Below are 19,928 nucleotides of genomic sequence, written 5' to 3'. Positions count from 1 at the left end.
ATTTAATTTGCTCATCTTTAAAAATTCATCGATACCGATATACGCTACAAATATATAAATTATAATCCATTAACATAACTAAACATCAATATTATATGAGCTTCTTCTTTTCAAAGAAAGATTTCAAGTGCCAAACTTGCATACCCGCGACCGATAAACATATAAAAAGCGAAAGAAAACTCAACCATGCCATTCTTGAATTTGTCACTCTGTTAAGCTCTTGCATCTCTCTTTCCCTTCAATATAACCATATACAATAGAATCAATAATAGTTTTTCGATGATGACGTGTCAACATGTTACTGGTCAAAATTCAAAAAGACAAGAATACCCTTGATTAGGTAGCTATTACAAGTTTACAACAACGGTTAGGGGCATTTTCGTCATTTTACAATTTACTGCAAGTTTAAAGTGGAGATCATAAATGAATGAGCCCGAATCACAATGTTCGAAATTCATAAAGATTAGTACTAGGGGTGCAAACGAGCCGAGCTGCTCGCGAGCTACTCGAGATCGGATCGTTAAAAAGCTCGATCAAGCTGAGCGTAATCGAGCCCGAGTCCAAGCTCGAGCCTAAAAGTAAGCTCGTTTAATAAACGAGCCCAAGCCCAAGTTTCACTTATTGGCTCGCTAGTCTAAACGAGCCTGTCATTTTATATAATTTTTCAAAATATATATTTAATAATTATTAATTAATATATATAATGTTATGAATAAATAAATAAAAATAACTAAATAATAATATATACTATTTTATACATAAAATTATAATAGAAAAAATATATAAAAATAATTATAATTATATAAAAAATAATTAAGACACAGTAAACGAGCCAAGCTCGAGCTCTGCGTAAGTTAAACGTCAGGCTCGGCTCGCTTGCACCCCCTAAATTTAGTACTATAAGCAAAATACCAACTTTTGAAAGACCGTTACTAGAGATGGACAATTTTGCCCTGCAATGAATTTTTTGGTAAATTATTAACCAACCTTTCTCGGAGATAAAACATTTCTTCGTGAATCGAAGTGATGGTATCTGCAAGTTTCTTAAGCTCGTATTCCATTGCCTGAAATAATAATCAAAGTTAACAATACACAAATAAAAATATGAAATACAATTATGCATTACATATTTACATTATATATGAATATATGATATGTTAAGAAAGATATATATAAATAGACTTACATCTACTGAACCTTTTTTGGCAACATTGGACCAATCTTTAGCAGCAACACCAGACCTCCAATCGAATTCAATTGGGATTTTAAGCGGCGGTTGATGATCAGCTGCAAAAAAACAAGCTAAATAATCTCCAGCCTCAACAGCATGAAACGAAAATTGACCCGATTGCACGTTTTCAGACGAGTGATAGCTGTTTCCATAAGACGAAGTCACCTGCATGACATGAAAACATTAACTGATGCAAACATATTAATTTTACCGACAACCATAAGGCGAAAAAACAAGGTTAAAAGAATCATAATTGAATTTCATAAGAATCCAACAAAGAAACACACAAAATCCAAAATTTCCACCAAATTCGCCTACGAATGATTGAACATGTGCAATTAAACAAAAGGGTTTTGTAAGTCGTGTTCGTTCGTCAAGAAAATGAGTTTGTTCATGTTCTTTGTTAATAATATAAACAAACGGTTCACAAACAAACGAAAGTAGCTTAACATAGATGAACAAATATAACTGAACAAACACCAATTAAAAGTAAGCGTAAACATCAAGTTGTTGGGTCTAAAAGATTCATAAAACAAAGCTAAATTGTAATTTGTGATGTGTTAACCATAGTTATTAAAAGACCTCGCTTCTTGCGCCTAGGCCCATTTTTCAGGCGAGGCTCAATAAATGCGCTTCTAGTTCCTAGGCGAGCGCTTCAGCATTGTCTATGCCAAGAACATGAGAACATAAAAGCCGAGCAAAAGAAACGCAAGGGATTCTATTGAAACTTAGATCTAGGAGAAGTAAAGGCATCATATTGATACATTTTGTTATTCAAGTTTAGGGATCGCATTTTGAATCTTGACTAGTTTAAAACTTTTGGTATTAATTTGATGACACTAAATGTTATATAATAGCGTTTGTTTATTTTATTTGAAGAATAGTATTATTTTTCATATACATAATATATTTTTTATTTTGTATTTAAGTGCGCTTATTTTCCTCAGGCCTTCGTTGTTGTTTTTTTTGCGCTTTGCGCCTAGGCCCTAGGCGAGGCCTATGCGCCTACCGCATTTGATAAACTAGAGTATATTGTAATGGGTGATCTTTTAAGTATATAAAACCAGACTAAATTGTAGTAGGTGATAATTAATTTTATATAACTAGACAAAATTGTAACTGATGATATTATAATTTTATATAACTAGACTAAATTGCAACTGGTGATATCCTAACTTTATAAAACTAGAGGAAATTGTAACGGGTGGTATCTTAATTTTATAAAACTAGACTAAACTATAACGGGCCTAAAATTAAAATAATGTATAAATGAAGACAAGGAACATCGACGAATGAACATAACGAAAATGCGCGTAAATGAAACAAACATAAACGCAGTGAACTAATTGTGTTAATCTCCATTCGTTTAACTAAATGAACAAAAACGTTTATTCATATTCATTGGTTTATTTTGAATTTGAGAGTGCATTTTCGTAGAACTTTTTTAAAGGAATTGGAATCTATCACTACGACCACAACCTACCGGGCATGTAACCAACTTTTAGAGCGTTAACCAATGGCAACGTGTAACCAACACCAGTCGTGCTGAACACATAATCAACAACGGCTGACGTCAGATGTGTTAACCAGCATCGGATGTATTACCAACCTAACCGGCATAAAAAGCGTTACTGACGTCACATGTGTTACTGGCGTCGAACACGCTACCAGTGTAACCGGTGCCGGATGCCGAACGCGTATCTATTAGAATGTACTGGTGCCGGCACGCATCCGTGCCGATATACGCCAACCAAACACATAAACAAAACGAATTCAAATTCCAATTCCTTTGAATTCCGCAAACCAAACGCGTCCTAAATGTTTAAAACTACAACCCAAATCATTAAAAAAAAAAATCCAACATCTAGGGCTGTGCAAAAACAAAAAAAAACTGATCCGAAACCGAAAAAACCGAACCAAAACAAAAACTAACGGTTTGGTTTTATATTTTTGTAAACACCGAACTAGCGGTTCGGTTTCGGTTTTGCATGTAATAAAAACCGAACCAAACCGAATTCATAGATTTTTATTTTTTTATTTTTTATTATAAGTAATTTAATAAATATGTAACTCAAATACTTTCAGCCAATTGTATACTAAGTCTATTAGTTAACAATTAACAATATTATTTATACCTAAATTCATTATTTCTAGCCAACTTTCTTTTCCGCCTAAATTTTCAAGTTCAAACGGCAATAACCGAAAAAACCGAAACCAAAACGAAAACCGAAACCGAACGGTTTCAAAAATCCAAAAACCGGAAAAACTGAACCGAAATCATAGATTTTTATTTATTTTATTTTTTATTATAAGTAATTCATAAGAATTTAATAAATACGCAACTCAAATACTTTTAACCAAATTTATACTAGTATGTTAGTTAATTAACAAAATTATTTATACCTAAATTCATTATTTCCAGCCTAACTTTCTTTTTGACCTAAAATTTTCATGTTCGAATGGCAATAAGAGTGAACGTAGTGGGTGGCAAATTGGTAGCGTTTTGGGTGATAGCTGATAAAGGGCTACAACACCGCCCCCTAGGCAAATATAGATTTGTCGCCGGGTTTGGGTTGAAAATAATAATAAATTAAAAAGAGGGCGACAACATCATCCCCCCCCACCCCCCCAAAAAAAATCTTTAGCCCTCCACTACACATAGCCTAACCGAAACAGAACAGTTTCAAAAATCCAAAAACCGTAGTTTTGGTTTTAACCAAAATCGCACCACGCACACCCCTACTCGCAAAATCCAATCAACCAACAAACAAATCACAAACTATTAAAAAAACCCCAAAACACCTGGATTACTATGTGACAATATATAATAATAATAATAATAATAACAACAACAATAATAATTAGTAATTGAATTGACCTTGACTGTGATTCTATGAGATTCAGGTACCGGCACTCCTTCAGTAGAATTAGCGACGGAATAGTGACCAACAGTCATCGAATTGCTCTTAATATCTTCAGCTATGCACTTGGTATGAGTATGACCCGATTCGAGTTCGAATCGGAGTGATTGAACAATTGGGGGTAAACCCACTAAAATTAATACGACCCAGATGGTTAATCGTTCAAGATTTATTGTTATCACAGAGATCTTGATCTGCAGAAGGTGAATTCGAGCAGTGATTGGTTGATTTGGGGATTGGAAACGGAAGTTGACCAAAAGTCAACGTGATTTCAATTGGCCAATTGGGGTTTTGTGAGGTCTTCACGGGTAACTTGAAGGAGATGAAAGTGTTGAAAATTGAAAAATAAAGTTACATTTTTTTAATTTTTTTTTAATTTTAAAAGATTGGGTTTTGCGATTCAAAGAGGGGTAGCGGCACAGCTTGTTGCCTGCTTGCCTTCTGTTTCGATGTAATCCTATAAACAATCATATATTATAGAAGCAATAATTAATAATAATAAAAAAAAATTTATAATTGCGACTTTCGTTTTGGCGTTTAGGTCACCGAACTTTTTAAATTGGAGAGTCTCGTTGATATACTCTTGCCGGACTATGCTGTCTTAATCGGTCACACGCTCTGGATTCAAAGTTTGGTTTGTTAATGTGACAAGTACTCTATAATAAAGACGAAGATAAAGGCTGAAAGCTCTCTAGACCGAATCACAAACTTTGCTCCATATTTAGTTCCATAATTTTTGTTGACGATGGTGTTGTCGCATGGACGGAGCGAGCAATTGTTTTGGCATCAAGAGAGCTTTAGTAAGGGAACTGGGTTAAAAATGGCTAATAAGAAACCAATAAGGGCCCAAATAAACTGAACAAGTTCATTAAACATTAAATAATCTAATCTTATTGGATCTGGCATAACAATGAATTAATGAACTTGTAAATTACTTAATAGTCTGTTTCATTGACCTCTTTCCCCTATATCTCAACATGGGCCAAGCCCAACATCCAACATAAAGTCAGCCCAAACATGATAAACAAAATAAAACAAACAACTAAAAATTCAAAACACAACTAAATTAATTATACATGTGTTTACTATTGAATTAGACATAATACATATATTTCAACACCTTGGTATCCTTAATTTAGAATATTCTATTATGTTAATACCTTAACTTATATGAAAATTTGCTATTGTAATCATTGTTCTACAATCATTTTGTAATATTTTGAAAGGGTTTAGAATTAAAAAAAAAATTATGATTATATCTATCTTCGGTCTTCAACCATCGGTATAATTAACGATCAATATTAGATGAGCTTCTTCTTTTCGAAGAAAGATTTCAAGTGCCAAACTTGCATACCCGCGACCGATAAGCATATAAAAAGTGAAAGAAAACTCAACGATGCCATTCTTGAATTTGTCAGTTTATTAAGCTCTTGCATCTCTCTTTCCCTACAACAACCATAAAAAAATATAATCAATAATAGTTTTTCGATGCAGACAAGAATACCCTTGATGAGGTGACAATATGTTATGTGTCAAAAAAATTGTTTACAAAGAGTTATTACAACATCAGTCTGTTGCATACTTCCAGAAAACACATACAATTTTCTTCGGTTAGGGGCATTTTCGTCATTTTACCATTTACGACATGTTTTCAGCTCGGATTATAAATGACTGAACCCTAACCAAAATGCTGGAAATTTGTAAAGATTAGTGCGACAAGCAAAATACCAATTTTTAAAAGACTAATATAACACATACAATTTTCTTTCGGTTAAGGGCATTTTCGTCATTTTACCATTTATGACATGTTTTCAGCTCGGATTATAAATGACTGAACCCGAACCAAAATGCTGGAAATTTGTAAAGATTACAAGCAAAATACCAACTTTCGAAAGACTAATATTAGAGACGGACCGTTTTACCCCTGCACTAGTATGAATATTTTGGTAAACCGTAAATTATAACTAAACTTTCTCGGAGATAAAACATTTCTTCGTGAATCAAAGTGATGATATCCGCAAGTTTCTTAAGCTCGTATTCCATCGCCTGAAATATAAATCAAAGTTCAAAAAAAAACACAAATGAATGTATGAAATACAAATGCATAATATATGATATATTGATACATAATGAAAGATGTATAAATATAATATGCTTACATCTACTGAACCTTTTTTGGCAACATTGGACCAATCTTTAGCAGCAACGCCAGACTTCCAATCGAACTCAATCGGGATTTTAACTGGCGGTTGATGATCGACTGCAATAAAACAAGCCAAATAATCTCCAGCCTCAACAGCCTGAAACGAAAAGTGACCCGACTGCACGTTTTCAGACAAGTGATAATAGTTCTTCTCATGAAACCTAGTCACCTGCAATATGTAAAAACATTAACCAATGCAACATATTAATTCAAGCGTCTGTCGTAAGGCGAAAAAACAAGGTTAAAGTAATCGTAGACGAATTTTATAAATATCCAACAAAAATGTCCAAAATTGCCATGGAGGTCACCTAGGAACGGGCATGTTTGTCTTTTTTGTTCGTTTAACTTTAACCGAACAGACGATTGAGCATGGCTGCATGAGCAATTTAACGAACAGGTTTTCTTGGTCGTGATTGTTTGTCAAGAAAATGAGCGTGTTCATGCTCTGTTGCTAATAATATAAACGAACAATTCACAAATGAACGTAACTGAAAACATAGATGAACAAGCGTAAATAAGCAAATACCAATAAAAAGTGAACGTGCACATAAAAAAATAAAATAAAATAAAATAAAATAAATAAAAATTCATAAAACTAGACTAAATTATAATTAGCGATTTTTAAATTTTATGAAAGTAGACTAAATTGTAATATGCGATATTTTAATATTATAAAACCAGACTAAATTGCAACGGTTGATTATTATTATTATTATTTTGGAAAAGGTGACTAAATTGTAGTGGGCCTAAAAAAATTAAAACAAATGCATAAATTAGCGAACTTTGATACTCGTAAACCAATGAAAATAAAGAAAGGATGTAAACAAACATAAGTGAACAAGCTGATACTTATGTTCATTTCCGTTCATTTAACTAAACTGAATTAACCTGGACGGTAATTCTGTGAGACTCCGGTAACGGCTGCCCTTCATTAGGATTAACGACGGAATAATGACCCGCGGTCATCGAATCGATCTTGATATCTTCCGCTACACACATAGTATGACCCGATTCGAGTTCGAATCGAAATGATTGAACAATTGGTGATAAAACAACTAAAATTGTTGTCATACAGAAGATGAAGTTTTGAAGATTCATTGTTAACAAAGAGAGCTTGATATGTGAAAGATGAGTGAATTTGATTTCATTTGAGTTTGTTTGTGTTTGTTGGTTCCTTATATTGTTATTGGTGTTTAACTTTCACCGTTGTTTAGTTGTTGAGACCGAGCTCGAGTCTAGTATGAAAGTCTCTAAAATCTTGAGGCTTCACGAAAACTCTGGTCTCTGGACCTTAGAAATTGACATATGAGTGGAGCGTTGGACTTTAGAGGCTTTATCTGATAGCCGGGGCCACCAACGGATCACTTATTTCATGGCATGTCGCATATTTCAGAGGAAGCGTATACGCAAGCATCTTCTAAGGGGAAACGTCTAAAACATAGACGTTTCCTTAAAGACGTCAAAATATGCACATGAAGCGTCTAATATGAGAAGAAACATTTGAGTCATAGACGCTCTCATTAGGCTTTTTTTAGACGTTTCCTTACGTTTTTTAGATTTTTTCCTTTTTAATTATTTTTATATTCTAAATTTATTTTTAGGCTCTTCTTATGTTTTTTAGACGATTTCGTACGATTTTTAGACGTTCTTGTACCAATTTTAGATGCTCTGGTACAGAAGCGTCTAAAAGTCATACATAAGCATCTAAAAATTGTACGAAGCGTCTAAAAAAGTAGAAAGATAAACATCTAAAAGTTTTATGAAGCGTCTAAAAAATGTACGAAAACGTCTAAAAAATTGGGGTCTAAAAATGTACGAACATGTCAAGAAAAAAAAAAGAAAGTGGATCTACCATCAAAGCCGAATGAAGCGTCTAGGGCTCAGATATTTCCTCTCATACTAGATACTTCATATGCATATTTAGACGTTTAAGAAAAAAAAAACATCTAGGTTTTAGACGTTACCACTTAGAAGGCGTATGTGTAGACGCTTCTTCTGAAATTTGTCACGTGTCATGAAATAAGTGGTCCGTTAGTGGATCCAGTCATCAGATAAAGCCCCTAAAATTCAACACTTCACTCATGTGTCATGTTCTAAAGTCGACAGTTTTCATGAAGCCTCTAGATTTTAGAGACTTTCCATATTTATTTTGGTAAATGGTTATGTGATCATGATTATTTTGATGATTTTCCTTTTTATTGCATCTTAAGAACAAAAAAAATTAATAATAATAATAATAAATATTCCAACTTAAATGATATAAAATATGTCACGGTCCATAAAACAGCTCACATGTATAAGTGCATTGTGCAACCATCATTGTCACAATGCAAAAAGAAAACGGTTTACTTGCCTTAAATTTGTTAGAGTTTGATTATGATACAAAATGAGATTAGTCTAAAAAACATGAGAACTAATCCTGAGCCTCTATTTTTAATATTGACAGTTGAGATTTATTTGCTGGTAAAATTAGTAACTAAAAGGTGTCTTAAATGAAATCAAGGGCATTTTGGTTTTTTATGCTATTTAGTTAAGAGAAACTCCCGTAAAATTTTGACAAAACTCGCCCACCTTAAATGAGTGATTGGCCACATAAATAAATAATTAAATCCAAAATCAAGAAAAAATGTTTCAGACAAATAGTTATTTTTTATAAGCGACATAATTTATAAAATAGAACAACACAATTTATACTATAAAAAGCAACATACTTTACAAAGATATATAATAGCACACTTTATTAAATAAAAAAACACAATTTATATATTTATAAAAATAAAACAACACATTTTTATAATAACAACACAATTTATATTTATAAAAATAAACAACACATTTATATTATAACAACAAAAATAAAAATAAATTAAAACAATACATTTATACAATAACAACATAATTTATATTTATAAAAATAGAACAACGCATTTATATTATAACAAAAATACATTTATATTTAAAAACATAATATATATTTATAAAATAAAACAATACTGGTTATACTGTAACAATACAGGTTAAACTATAAGTCCATAGCAACACACTTTAGTAAAATAAGACAAAACCAACACACAAATTGGTTTAAAACTCAACCATGTGAAAAAAAATCATAGAAGGTGAAATCTCTAGTAATGCTTATTGTTATGTTCTTATTATAATTTGCTTCAACAGATTTACAAATGCAGATATGGAGATCGTAAATCTCATTATGGAGATCGTAAATCTCATTCAAAACAAAAATATATATGGTTGCATAAATTCAGGAATTGCCAAAACGAATAATAAACAAGACTATAAAAATGCCCCTTTTTTACTAATTAGATAGATACCATGTGGTAACTTGGTATTGGTTCTTATTGTTTTTAGAAAAAAAATATTTTTTATTTGATACCATAATATAGACATTTATTTAGTGACTTGATTTTACTACTTTTTTTTTGTTTCAGACGACTTTTATTATAACGAACTAAAAATAGCTAGAAAAAAAATTACATGACAAGGACTTTTTTTTTATCCACTCAGTCTAACTAGCGTTACCTATTTTATCTTTATTTGTTAACCATGAAACGAGTAGCTAATAATAGGTTGAACTTGAGTTCTTTTCTAACTTGTTTAAAGTTTAATGACATCAGGGCTGCTAATCCGGTAATAACTTATTGAGTAACATTAGAGGTGGGCAAATAAACCGGTTAACCAAACCGACCCGAAAATTGAACCGAAATCGAACCGGTTCGAAACCGATTATGTAGAAACCGGTTTGAAACCGATTGAAACCGCAGGTTCAGAACCGGTTTGTAATTTTCTCCACCAAAACCGGTTAACCGAACCGAAACCGGGCAAAAACCGGTCAAAACCCGAACCGAAACCGATCAAAACCCGAACCGAAACCGATCGTAACATTGTAAGAAACCGGTTTCAACCCGAACCGAAACCGATCATAAACCGGTTTTGACTTTTGTTGACCAAACTCAACCGGTTTTAAGCCAAACCGGTTTTAAGTTTTAAACCGGTTTGTGCACCTCTAAGTAACACCGGGTTAGGGAAAGATCTATGAAAATTGTTTCTCCCTCTACATAGGAGTACTGGCGGATCCAATTTTTTTTTCATGGTGGTTGAAAATTTCCTAAAGTGTTTCTGGTTTGATTCATGTCGGGTCGGATTGGGTCACACAATAAAAGGCAGATTAAACAACTTAAATTTCAAATGCATGAGAAAATCTACAGCTCAACCAAATAATATTACATGTTGATAATTGCTCCATATCTACATTATTATTACATAAACTAGGATAGAGCCTGTGTGATACACAGGTGGTTAAAAAGTAAAATTAAAAAATTAAATTTAATAATATACATATTAATACATCTTATGGATTCATAAGATATAAATAATTTTCTAAAATATATAAATTAGTAAGAACAATTTGTATTTGTATTTTAAAAGTAACAAAATGGAGTGTTGTGAATCTATACCAATTAAGAAAAAGAAAAGACCAACATCAATTCATCCTAGTTGAGTTGGTAAGTCATAAACATTTAAAAGTAAGTTTGTGAGTTCAATTCCCAACAACAACATATTTTTCTTTTTATCATTCATGAAGGGAAAATTATAAAAATGAAAACTTGTACACTTGGAGCCTATGTGGAAGGTTTAATTGAATGACATGTGGAAAAAATTATGTTGTTTTAATATAATAGGTAGATTGTCTTTTTTTAATTTCAACTTGTTTTTGTAAACTTATATTCCCACTTGTGTCACTTTTAGTGGATTATGGTAACGAATGATTTGAGTTATGCTTTGCGAGGCTGTTAGTAAGAATCCCGAGCCTATCCGGGTTTTCGTCCCACCGTGTGTTACGCCAGAGAGTTATGCTCTTGTAGTGGCACAACGACTGCCAAGAGACAGCTGATGGTATGGTTTCTTAGGGGAACGCCCAAGCTAAACTCAGAAGCCAACGTGGACCCAGTTAAGACAATATAGTTGGGCCAGAGTGAGACAACATGATTATAAAAATTGAGGCGTGCAATGACGTAACACACAAGAAAGTCGTCGTTCCAAAAAACTTGTCTTCAAAACATTTCTTTTTCATTTGATTTAGCCTCTTTTTAATTTTAAACTCTAACATCAGAAACAATTAAAAGCAATATAATTTGTGTCATATGTCCTCTGTCCAGCCGTCAATTAGTTAAATCGAGGTGGCCAACGGAGGAGGTGATGGTGGTGGTGGTGCTGTTGCTGTTGTTGGTGGTGGTGGTGGAGATGAAGGAAAGGTGATGGTGATGGCGTTGGAGATGGAGGTGGAAGGACTCAATCGAAAACCTTATTAACCACATGGGCCCAAATGTTTCAAGTTAGGGGTGAAAAGTCGACATTGCCATTCAAGCTAACGGTGTTAGTTGGCAGATGAGACTCTACGTTGCCCGCCTTAAAAAAAGTACTAGGACGCATCTAGGTTATTTTGACTTCTGGGGAAGCGAAACATATGCCCCCTTTGAGCATAGGGGCACAAATGCTACATCTAAATAATTGTTCACGTGAAGACTGCCATGTTAATTTAAATTGGCAAACATCCAACAAAAATCTTAATAGTTTTCCGAATTTAGAAAACAAACTAATTTGATTTTGATATGCGGTTATGTGCTTCAAAGAATAGGTTGCGTGTGGGATTCATTAGTGGGACTAGGCACTCTTGTGGTAGAGCGAAGTGATCAAGTGGCGTACGGTCCCACTGGTTGTATCGGGGAAAAGAGCGGTCATGTCTGCCTTTGAATCGTTTCATTTAACCGGCCGGTTATAGCGGTTTCCAGCAGAACTAGGTAACCGCCAACCTCGGTTGAAGCGGAAGGCAAGGCATAATTCATATGCTAAAAAATTTATTAGGATAACCAACACAACTAATTTGATATATGTGTTGGTGAGTTGATTAATATAAGTTTTGTTTTCGGCCATGTAGTTTGGTAAATATTTCCTCGAGGACAATAATGAGACTATCGGTCGGTTTATATATCGTTATATATTTGTTTTCAAAGAGTTTTTATACGCGACACTTCACATACATCTCTTTGATATAACTTTATTAGAATGTTGTTGTTAGATAAACAACATGAATAAGCTCTTACTCCCATTGTCCTCTATACTTCCATGCCGGATCTTGAGGCGACGATTTAAATTCATTTGACAAGTAATACCCATCGTCTTTTAGTAGCCAAAAAACTTCTGCATGCCCACCATATTTGCAAGGAATTATATGCTCTATTTCTTTATCAAACACATTAAAATGTGCAGATTTAGACGTGGTGAAAAAATCTCCGCTAAAAAGAGTATTACCAAAGATACTTGAACAAAATTCGAACTTATACCCTTTAAGAGAAGTAATGTTGTGATGCCCAAGATCATTATCTCTTAATCTCACACGAGCATCGATGACGTCTGAAGAATAGTCTCCACTGTAAATATAAACAGACCAATTTTTACCCAAAGAGCATATACTATGAGAAGGAATTATTGGAAAGCAGATGAGATAGGCCAATACAAGGAAAAGAAAATAACTTTTCTTTGTGACCAAAATACTCATCTTTCAAGACCAAACAATGAGTATTTGAGTTTGTTCCTCTATGATCACACTAACTTATATACAATACATGAAAACCCGCAATAAATTGGTATATCTCTACAAACATATGTTGGCAATTGCTTTTAATACATGTTTTAAGTATATATGCAATTCTATTTAAGTTTTATCAAAGTGTCCAACAGTATTCTGTAATATAAATGCAATAAATAGCGTATATAACTATATATGACATGTGGTATTTAATGAGTTATATTCGGTTTTTTAATAAACCAAAATATTCATTTTTTTATGTGATAATTAAATTTTGAACCATTTTAGCTTAGCTGGTTAATGAGTGTAAATGCACAATTAATTCTATCTATTTATCTTGATTTGATGAAGGTTTTAAAAAAATGGGTTTTTCATATAACTTATGAATTTTTGGTCTAGTCTATAGTGTTTCTCATTTAAAAAAGCTGTTGGGTTTAAATTGTTATAAATTTAAAATTAGAAAATTTTATGTTAAAAAAACAAGGGATTGTTTGAAAAATGATAGGTTTGACCGTACCCACACCATAATTAGAAAATTTTCATATAATTTATGAATTTTGCATAAGTCATTAACCAAACATTAAACACACATTTGACCATTCATTAATTATACAAATGTTAAGAATTCATTAAATCAATTCAATCATTATATTTAATTATATATTAGGTTCTTACCTTCGCGTTGCGTGGAACTTTAAAGCGAACAACATATTGACCTAAAAACAAAGAGTCATGTATGGGCGTTAACTTGCAAAACTTAGACTAAGACATAAAATAAATAAAAGATTAGCTAATACATAACGGTGAAGCACATCCCGTAACTATATTCCTAAGTTAGATAAGTAAAGGAAACTAAATAAAGAACTCAAAATATAATCGTAAGGTTATGTATGTCTTATTAAAAAACTTATATTAGTCTTAATATTATTACTATTTACTGTTGTAGGAAAAATTGGATGATGTTATTAATTTTATTATAAGTTGATATTATTAATTTTATTATAAATACTGTTAACTAAAATGATTTGTAGTAAATCTAATATAAAATCAACATATTCTAATAAAGTAAAATAACTGGGGACACTTGTTACTTGAAGATTCATTCTTAGTCAAAATTTTCCGTTCAAACTATGTTCATGTTTTTAATGAAAACTTATTTATGTCAGTTTAATTAAAATAAATCAATCCATCATTTAATCAAATAACTAATTACCTAAATTATAGAGATTAAAAATATGCGGGTATTTATGTCATTATAATAAAAATATTTATAAATTTAATGAAATCATATCCACCTTTTTAATAAACCAAAATGTTCATTTCATGTGATAATTAAATTTGAACCATTTTAGCTCAGCTGGTTAATGAGTGTAAATGCATAATTAATTCTATCTATTTAAGATTTTTTTTTCTAGTGGTATGGTATTTCTTATTGCAAAAGAAGGTATTGGGTTCAAATTGTTACAAGTGGTATATTTCTCGGCAATTTGAGCTCAAACTTCTCTTCAATATCTAAGGATTCTGCTTAATTTCATATTTCTGTCAAGCTTCCAATCAAAGTTGTATATCAAACAACCCAATATTGTGTGTAAAGCTCTTTGAGCATTGAGCAATATTCAATCTTGGACATAATCTCCTTCCCATTTTCAACTTCCAAAAACCTCTCTTACATAAACACATTGGGTTGGACTTGACTTTTCGGTCTCACCTAGTCGCCCAAACATTACAGAGGATCTCTGCACCTTTAGGGACTCAGAAGCCTCCGACTTTTACATCATATATGGTTTGATGAGGTATAAGAAAAGGGGCAGATGAATGTAACTGCGGAGTTTCTTTTATAAATGCATGTAGATAATGTAGTTGAGGGATATCATGTTCCAACAAAGTTTTGTCATTATTTTGCTTGTGTTTCATAAGCTCTAACCAAGCTATATCCATTTTCTTTGGATTACGAATGAGCTCAGTCATCCCCTATGCCCATTCCAATGATGTTGATACCGTATCAGTTCCCGCAAAAAAACAAATGCTACAATAATTTAGAAATTATTATACAAAAATATAATTTACCTACAAAACACTACTTTCATGATTTTCTCAACCAATAACTATTATCATCTTACCAAGAACAAATGTTTCATGTCATTCATACTAAACTTGGATTCTTCTTTTAAGTTGATATTTAGCAGCATCTCCAAGGGATCGTTTTGTGTAGATGAATCGTTGTCGTACGATGATGAAATCGCTCTTGTTTGCAATTTCTTATCAATGATGCTATCAAAAATAGCAAATCTTGTTAGCAATAACATTTCCTTGAGGATCAAGGCATCTGAGTATCAGAAAAATGTATACTAAAATTTAGTTTCCCTCCAACTTCCATCGCACCCTATATCAGGTCCTTGATTTCTTGCAATGACAAGGAATCTAATTGAGAGAAATTCAGAGAAAACAAGTTTGATAAAATGCTAAGATTCATGATAAAAGCAACTTCACCTACATTTACAACTTTTTCTTCCTTACAACATTGGCGAACATAATCAACAAGTTCTTGTACCTACGAGAATGTATAATCAAACGTCACAAGGGTATTATATATTTGAATTTGAATGCCTTTTGTTACTAGATACTTTAGGAAACTGTTAGCATTTATAGGTTGTAAGTGACCTAAACTCTCAAATTGGATTTCAACTCAATTTCCACATTACCATTTTTACATTTATTTTGCACAACCAAATTATTTTTTGCAACCAACTTTAAAAGTATAATAGAATACTGTCAACGAATTAGCGGAAATTTTATTGATTAACACCGAAGAACATAAACTCAACAAACAATTTTGAACTTGTAGTAAAGTTACATTTGTAGTAACCAACTCTAGAGAAATGACCCGTAGTTAAACAATATATTTAACCTTGAATTAAAGTAAGCATCGTCTCTAACCGTTACTTTTCCTAAAAATAACATAAATATAAATTTTAAAAAATTAAACATATCTAGTTTTACATATATAGTTAGTTTCAAGATTCACCAAACCACCCCTAATGAATAATAAATTTGTATCTATATCAAAGGGATAATCATATGTCATAGATCAAAGTTAAAAGGAAAGGTAGCATGAACAAGAGAGTTGCATTATCCATATTTTGTGGTTGCGTGGTGAATGGTGATGCTACACAAATCTAATGTGGGATTTTGGCATGTTATATTGCAATGAAACTTATCATAAAGAGAGAATAGTGTTTAGCACTCATTGAAAGTGATTTGACATCGTGTTAGTTGAAATTATTAGTTTAATAGATTAAAGTTATGCCCTATGTTAAACGTACATCACGTTTATGAACTTATTTATTTTTACTTTTATCAATTAAATTTGTTTCCAAAAGCATTGGCATCACATCCACTGTATTCAAATATGATTTTTAGTTAAATTATACAGTGATACATAGAGAATAATAGCACTCATGACTCATCAAACAATATCGTTATTATGTTTCTCTCGCATGCATTTATATCAAGACTCAAAGATAACCATGTTAATTGATTCACACCTAAAATTTAAGAAAGCCACGTCTTATATGTATTTTTTTCTTTAAATTGGATTTTAACGGTGTAAGCTTTAACCTATTGATCAGAACTAATCTTATCTAAATATATAAATATTTACAAACAGTTATAACTTTAACTTTAATAATAATTGAAAGTTAACCTGTTAGTTTCTGTTTTAATAATGTGCACTACATAAGTGACAACCTCTAAGTTAGAATATTAAAGATATCATTTTACACACATAACCTTAAGAAAAAATACATTACAATAAATACTATTTTTCATATTATATAGATAAGTGAGACTATTTTAAAGAAAATCATAGTTTAACAGGAATGACTTTAAATGGTACCTTTTTTGGTATTGAGAGTCCGAACTTCTCTTCCATATCCAAGTCTTCTACTCTCATGTTTCCTTCGAACTTCCAATCAAAGTTGTGAATCAAATAACCCAATATTACATGTAAAGCTCTGTGTGCAACATTCAATCCAGGACACATCCTCCTCCCCGCACCAAATGGTATGAGCATGAAATCTTGACCTCTATAGTCAATCTCAACTTCTAAAAACCTTTCTGGCATGAAGGTATTTGGGTTGGACCAAACTTTTGGGTCTCGTCCTATCGCCCAAACATTACAAAGGATTTAGGCATCTTTAGGGACTATGAAGCCTTCGACTTCAACATCACAAATTGCTTGGTGAGGTATAAGGAAAGGGGCTGGTGGATGAAACCGAAGAGTTTCTTTTATAACAGCTTGTAGATAAGGTAGTTGAGAGCTATCATGTTCCAACATTGTTTTGTCATTATTTTTCATGTGTTTCATAAGCTCTAACCAAGCTATCTCTATTTTCTTTGGACTATGATTGAGCTCAGCCATCCCCCATTCTAATGATGTTGCTATCGTATAAGTTCCCGCAACAAACAAATCCTATAAAATTTAGGAATTATTATAGAAAATATAATATATGTACAAATCACTACTTTCATGATTTTCTCAACCAATATAACACTTACGAAACTCTCAAACTATTATCAACTTACCAAGAACAAATGTTTCATGTCATTCACACTAAACTCGGATTCTTCTTTTAAGTTGATATTTAGCAGCATGTCCAAGACATCATTTTGTGTGGATGAATCATTGTCGTGCGATGATGAAATAGCTCTTGTTTGCAATCTCTTATCAATGATTCTATCAAAAATAGCAAACAATTTGTTAGCAATAATATTTCCTCGCGATGCTAATCCTTGTGGATCGAGGGGTCTTAGTATCGGAAAAAAGGGTATCCCTCCAATTTCCATCACACCCCATATCACGTCCTTGATTTCTTGCGATGACACCGAATCGTATTGAGAGAAATCCATAGAGAACAACAAGTTTGATAAAATGTTAAAGATTTGTGGTAAATGCAACTTCACCTACATCCATAACTTTTTCTTCCTTACAACCTTGGGTAACATGGTCGACAAGTTCTTGTACCTGCAAGTGTGTGTAATTAATTAGATGTCAAAAGGTTATTAGATTTTTTTTATTTTTATTCTTTATGAATGGCGGTATTTTATTAAATACCGACTAGCAATATGATAGAGAGGTGAGAAAAAAAACTACATGAATAATAGAGATTTTGCAACCACTACCTGTGAAACTTTACATTTAATTTTCCTACACGAGTACTAATGAAAAAAGAAATACAAAATATCATCAAAAGAACACGAGTTTTTTGGCTGACTCTTCAATAAAACCACATCATTCCAAACCCTCTAAATTGCCCACCAAACATATTAAATAATCACACCGATAATTTCTTTCTTAACCACTCTTAACAAAGACTTATCAAACTTATCCATTAAACTGGAACGAAATTTAAAATACGTAATTTCACTCAAGTTATCTTTCGACCAAATCCCAAATCTTATTAACTAAACCACAATCACCAAAGTCCAAACACATGACTGAACATATTCCGTTTTACAATATCTTTAGCCATTAGATTTGACCGAGTTGGTAGGCGATTTACCAAAGACTCTATTAGGTATTTAAATTTGAATTATAATTTCAGGATAACCTAAAGCTGTAACTACATAAATTAAAGAGAGAAAAAAAAAAGAAAGAGAGAAATTATAATGGTAATTTAAGTTTTAAATGGCAATCCAAATAATAAAAAGAGATTACCCTATAAAATACTAACAAAGTTTTATAATTATAATTAGGTCATTGATAAATAATTTGTTTCAATCAGATCACTAACTATTAAAATTGTACATGTTATAATTTTAAACGTTTAGTGACTTGATTGAAATAAATTATTTTATCAGTGACCTTATTAGAACAATTATAAAACTTGGTTACACGTTGCCCATAATAACGGGGTGTTTGGGATTCCTTATTTTACCTCCTTATAACTTTTCATTAAGTTAATAAGTTACAAAAGTGTAACTTATGAAACTTTTCCTCTCACAATATAAGCAATCCTAAATACCTTATTACTTTTTAAAAAGTTAATAAGTTATAAGTTGATGAAAATAAGCAATCCTAAACACCCACTAAATGTTATCCATCCAACTTTACCTACGTACCTTTTGCATGAGTAGTTGTTCGCTACAATATACACGTTGCCCAGATAATAAGAACTCTTTAGTAATTCTTCTTAGTTTTCGCCATTGATCTTCAGCAGGTAGCCACGGAATGGAGTATAGATTGTGGTCCATCAATCTGCCTGTTTCGGGTACGGATCGGGCAGAGAAAGATTGATCATGTTTGTGAAAAAATTCTTTGGCCATTTCGGGTGACGAAACGACTGTAGCTGTTTTACTTCCGAGCTTAAGTGACATTAAAGGACCGTAACGTTTAGAGAGTGCGGCTAGAGAGCGGTGGGGTTTGTTGCTAAGTTTTAAGAGGTTTCCTATGATCGGAAAAGGGTAAGGACCCGGTGGAAGCCGCGGGTTACCGCGGCCGTAGATGGTGTATACATAGATGAAAGTTAAAAGGAAAGGTAGCATGATGTCACACCCCTGCCAGCTAACGGTGGAAACGCGGGGGTGTGATGACGTCATGGATCATAGTCACTGTTTACAGACTTTCCAATAGATACTTCATCAAAATGCCTCTACATGCATGTGACTCCATATGTGTTTCCAATACTTTAAATACCTGAGAATGCATGCATAAAAACGTCAACAAAAATTATTGGTGAGTTTCACAGGTTTATATAACATCTAAAAATATGTGTTTCTTGGACAACGAGTCAACCAATTTCTCAGACAGTTACCATGAGCTCTATGATCAAGATTTAACATCGTTTCTATGATCATCCTCTTGACGTTCTAATGCGAAAAACATCGAAGTCAACTATGGACAAATATCACCCGCTAGACCTCCAATCTAAGTTAGTGCGACTAACCACGGGTGGGGCGTGTTACTCCCAA

General features: G+C 32.5%; 2 protein-coding genes and 1 pseudogene across 2 annotated transcripts; all 3 read right to left on the bottom strand.

The window, feature by feature from the left end:
- Positions 1-4,271, bottom strand: LOC143619094 (transmembrane emp24 domain-containing protein p24delta9-like). The gene is made up of 4 exons (XM_077091112.1): positions 4,110-4,271; positions 1,187-1,396; positions 988-1,064; positions 1-236 (listed from the first exon to the last, which is right to left on the bottom strand). The coding sequence occupies exons 1-4, from the start codon at positions 4,185-4,187 to the stop codon at positions 92-94; spliced, it is 510 nt and encodes a 169-aa protein (XP_076947227.1). The 5' UTR covers positions 4,188-4,271; the 3' UTR covers positions 1-91.
- Positions 4,272-5,453: 1,182 nt separating this feature from the next.
- On the bottom strand, positions 5,454-7,480 carry LOC143619093 (transmembrane emp24 domain-containing protein p24delta9-like). The gene is made up of 4 exons (XM_077091111.1): positions 7,244-7,480; positions 6,312-6,524; positions 6,124-6,198; positions 5,454-5,600 (listed from the first exon to the last, which is right to left on the bottom strand). The coding sequence occupies exons 1-4, from the start codon at positions 7,451-7,453 to the stop codon at positions 5,454-5,456; spliced, it is 645 nt and encodes a 214-aa protein (XP_076947226.1). The 5' UTR covers positions 7,454-7,480.
- Positions 7,481-16,821: 9,341 nt separating this feature from the next.
- Positions 16,822-19,556, bottom strand: LOC143619055 (cytochrome P450 76T24 pseudogene; annotated as a pseudogene).
- Positions 19,557-19,928: the final 372 nt, after the last annotated feature.

Source organism: Bidens hawaiensis, unplaced genomic scaffold (assembly GCF_021521415.1).
Source record: "Bidens hawaiensis isolate Kalapana, Puna unplaced genomic scaffold, B.hawaiensis_p1.1 tig00002414_1, whole genome shotgun sequence".
In the NCBI taxonomy this organism is placed as follows: Eukaryota; Viridiplantae; Streptophyta; class Magnoliopsida; order Asterales; family Asteraceae; genus Bidens; species Bidens hawaiensis.
Note: the sequence above shows the minus strand (reverse complement) of the source record. Positions and strands in the feature narration are given on the sequence as shown.